Source organism: Alligator sinensis, unplaced genomic scaffold, assembly GCF_000455745.1.
Source record: "Alligator sinensis unplaced genomic scaffold, ASM45574v1 scaffold420_1, whole genome shotgun sequence".
Taxonomy (NCBI): Eukaryota; Metazoa; Chordata; order Crocodylia; family Alligatoridae; genus Alligator; species Alligator sinensis.
In genome coordinates, this window is record NW_005842298.1 from 481124 (window position 1) to 485068 (window position 3945).

Here is a 3945-nt window from a genome sequence, read left to right on the forward strand (position 1 = left end):
GAGGGACCTACCAGGTGTGGCTTGTGAATGCTGCGATGCTGGGGCAGATGGAGCGTCCCACAGGAGCACGGGCCCCCTCCCCACGTGCTTGGTGGCAAACCCGGAAGTAGACCAGAAGTACTTCCAGTCCACCTCCAGGTCCACCACCAAGCACACAGGGAACCCCCCCAAACCCAGAAGGCACCAGGTGCTGAGCCCAGGGGGCACTAAGGAGGCCCCCCCCCACACTCCCTGGTGAACCCGGAAGTGGACCAGAAGTGCTTCTGGTCCACTTCCAGGTCTGCTGCCAACCGCAATGGGGAGCCCCCCACACTACTGTGGGACGCTCCATCCACCCCACCATCACAGCATTCACCAGCTGCCTGGTACCTTGAGTTATGTAGAAAAAACATTTAATGTGCCTACGTCCAAATTGCCGAATCTTTCCTAAATCTCTCCAAATCCATTCGGAGGATTCCGATTCAATTTGCAAAGATTAAAGCGTCCCCCGATTCAATTTGGATTCGGAGAGTCGACCTGATTTTCGTTGGCTGAATCGAATCAGGGACCAAAGCTTTGCGCAGCCCTGCTAATTAGGCAAGAATACCACTTACATAACAATTTTAAGGAATAAGACAGTTACATGTAGAAATTCCAGCAATTTGATAAATGTTTTTTGAACCAATTTAACTCAACAGTACCGTTATGTGGGTGCTTTGAAATCAGCCTATAAGTAGTTAATAGGGTTCGGTATTACTTTGGTACCAGCTGGAGCGCACACAAAGGTGCATTTACTTTGCTAACTCATTAGGAAAACAACGCCTTCAGTTTTAAATTAACTACTTAAACAGCAAATTCATGTAAACGTGAAAACTAGCAGTCAGTATTTACATTAATTCACTTTATCTATTTACAAAGAAAAAAGAAGTTTTCTGCTGTGTACCCTAAGACAGTGAGAAAATGATTTTTGTATTCACTGAATTTTGAATGGTGTTCTATAAATAAACCAACAATAGACTGAAAGTAAAATACAGCACTTTCTTCCTCTTCCACTTCTCCAAATACTGTGAGGGAACAGGAAAGCATAGCTATTCTTACTCAAATATGTGCCGTTTTAATTGCTTGCAATGTCCTTTTAATACATTAATACATAAATACAGGATTCCTGCACGCCTAAGGCCTTTGATAACTCCAGGTTCTTAAAAAAAGTTATACTTCTTAAAAGAGTTGTACCTTATGTTTAACCATAGACACAGATGCTTGTGGTCCTTCTACCTATTTCAGACAAAGAGCTTTTTATAGGATTTTCAGACCAGCCTTTTTCAGCAGATGATAAAAATTTTAAGATTATAAAAGAAATCCTTAATCTTAGCATTCTGTGTTTATAAAACTGGTTCCCCGATTAAGAGTACTACCTATTTCTACATCTGTCAATGGATTCAGTCTCAAAGGGCTTCAAACTTCAAGCCTCTCTCTTAGATTAGTGAAGTGAATGACACACGGTCCACCTACCCAAAAGATATTAATGAGCTGTGGACACATCCCCTCAACCTCAAGAAATTAAAAGATTCAACAAGTATCCTATACAGAAGTAATAAACATCAATTATTTAAGCAGCTCTAGTACTCCATTCAGCAGTTATGCTCATTTTATTAACAAGACATTAGTATTGTAAATCACAACAAAGCTAATATGATAAAAACTCACTTATCTACAGTTGACTCCATAGCTGAAGAGTTGCTAAACCCAGGCAAGTTCACTTCACAGTTTTCACAAACAGCTTGGTGGGTCAGAAATGCCTTCATGTCACCTGTCTGAGAAATTCTTCCGTGACTTTTATGTGTACATTCTTCTTTGATTTCCACTGCATGCTTCTCTTTCTGGCGTGTGGCTACACTTGCTAAGCAAGATTCATCACTTGGAACATAAAATTCTTTTTCATTTTTTGTCAAGCAGAATATAGTAGTCACTTTCTTCTGTCTCTCTTCCACATTGGCAGAAGAGCCATTGGGTTTGCTTGTCTTCTGTTCCAGTCTATCCTGACTGAAGAAATACATCAATATGTAAGTTTCACAAAAAAATCAGTAAAAGCATGCATTTCTTCCCTGGAGTATTTTCACTAAAGTTGTGGTATTGTGATACACAAAATAATCACACACATGCTGTCAGTGTAATGACAGTCAATCATTTTAAACAAACCTAGCAAAAAGCCACTGTAATAAGAACACAGGACTAGCCCATCACCTTGCCAATGCATAGTTCTTCCCTTTAGACCACAGTTTGGTAACCTAGAACCTGCAGGATGGATCCTACCTGTGGAACCTTTTGATCTGACCTGCAGGCATGGGTCGGGCTCTGCCGGCAATGTGCAACAGTCGGGGCCTTCCCCAGGTCCCTGTGGGGAAAAGCAGCAGGGATGGCTGGGTCGTAGCAACTACCCTTCTACCTGCCTTTGACATGCACCGGGTCAATCCAGCCACAACCTTAAAAAGATCACCAGCTGCCATTATAGCCTATTTTCCTAACAAAATTTTAAATGTTGCTATCCAAATGACCATTTCTTAGCTTAATGATCCTCTCTTACATACCTGCACTCTCCAATAATAAACATCCCCTGTATACCATTTCTGTATTGCAACTAATGGAAGTGTTCTACTAGACAGCAGTCCAAACACAACTATAATTTAAATACCACTGTTCTATTGCTTTCAGTCCAGCCAAAAATAAGTCCAAAGAATAGCCTTCCAGCACTTTCTCTAAGACCATTTTTTCCTTAATTTTCAGACATTTCATCCGCAGACACAATCCTGAAATCATGTGAACTACTAAAACACTTCACTGATTTCACTCTTTTCAGATCACTGCTTTCATGATTCTCCTCTTATCATACTGAATAGTCTCAACTTTACTCACTACATAATGAAATTTTTCAGTGGCTTTTCAATCCTGAAACCAGTTAAGCTTTTTATTTTCCACATAACTGCACCTGACAGAGAAAGATCACCAGTTATTGCAAGCTATAGGTGTTACATGCACCACTTAACAGCAACAATTGGTTAAAATATATGTATTAAACACTGGCTGTGTTCCCATTAAAAAAGTTATAACTCCTTCGCTAATCATAAATTTTTCCACTTTCACCATTACCCTTCAGTTGGGTACCCTGTGCCTGGTCATGCTCACATGCACTGACACTTAGCTGATGCTGGCTCCTCAGGGTTAACACTTGCAGTGCCTGGACAGTTCTGCTGTTCCTCAAACACCTTCAGTTTCAATTCATTTCAAACTCTGAAAAGTAGCACAGTTCAGCAAGACAGGCTTAAGACTTGAGAGAGAAATCCTTGCTTCCTTTTCACCCATGGCTAAATTGCCTCACAGCTCTGCTCCTCCATGACTAAATTAGGCTTAAAGTACTTATGCGTGGGCACAGCAAGAACTGATGTTTGCCAAGTGTTTTGTACCTGCAGAAGTATCAAAGCACTAAGATGTCAGCACACAAGGTTTTGCATGACCACAGGGAAGTAGAGCTAGAAGGTCACCTAGCCCAACCTCCTTGCTCAAGGCAGGATGGTACCTGCCTAAGCCATCCCAGAGAGAAGTTGTCAGCTAAATTAATCTGAAGTCAAGTAGAAGGCAGGGTAGATTTGCACGTTATAGACTAACTTAAGTGTGTGTGTGTGTAACACACACACACACACACACACACACACTCGACACATACAAACACCTCTTCCACACGCATGCACGTGCACATATAATGAATACACACAGGTGCGTGTGCATATACAAGTGCATGCATGCACAATTCATGTGTGCACCTAGACATGTGCAGTGACCGTGTGTGGACGCGCAAATCGCACGTGTCCATATGCACGTGTGTGGGGGCAATGAATGTGTGTCGCGGCCCCCACTCACTCACTCGCCCGGGGCCGCCTCCCGCTCCTTCGGCTGCCGCCGCCTTCGGGG

At 42.3% G+C, this 3945-nt stretch overlaps 1 protein-coding gene across 4 annotated transcripts in view; it reads right to left on the minus strand.

Moving 5' to 3' along the window:
* Positions 1-3945, minus strand: part of OTULIN (OTU deubiquitinase with linear linkage specificity) — a 43968-nt gene that overhangs the window by 39415 nt on the left and 608 nt on the right. For 2 of the 4 annotated variants that reach the window (XM_025209634.1, XM_006028235.3), the window contains exon 2: positions 1687-2022. In XM_025209634.1, the coding sequence (XP_025065419.1) occupies positions 1687-1784 (98 nt within the window). In that variant the 5' untranslated portion in view covers positions 1785-2022. Of the gene's footprint in view, positions 1-1686; positions 2023-3162; positions 3359-3945 lie in introns of those variants that run through there. The other 2 variants (XM_025209633.1, XM_025209632.1) reach the window with 2 other exon arrangements.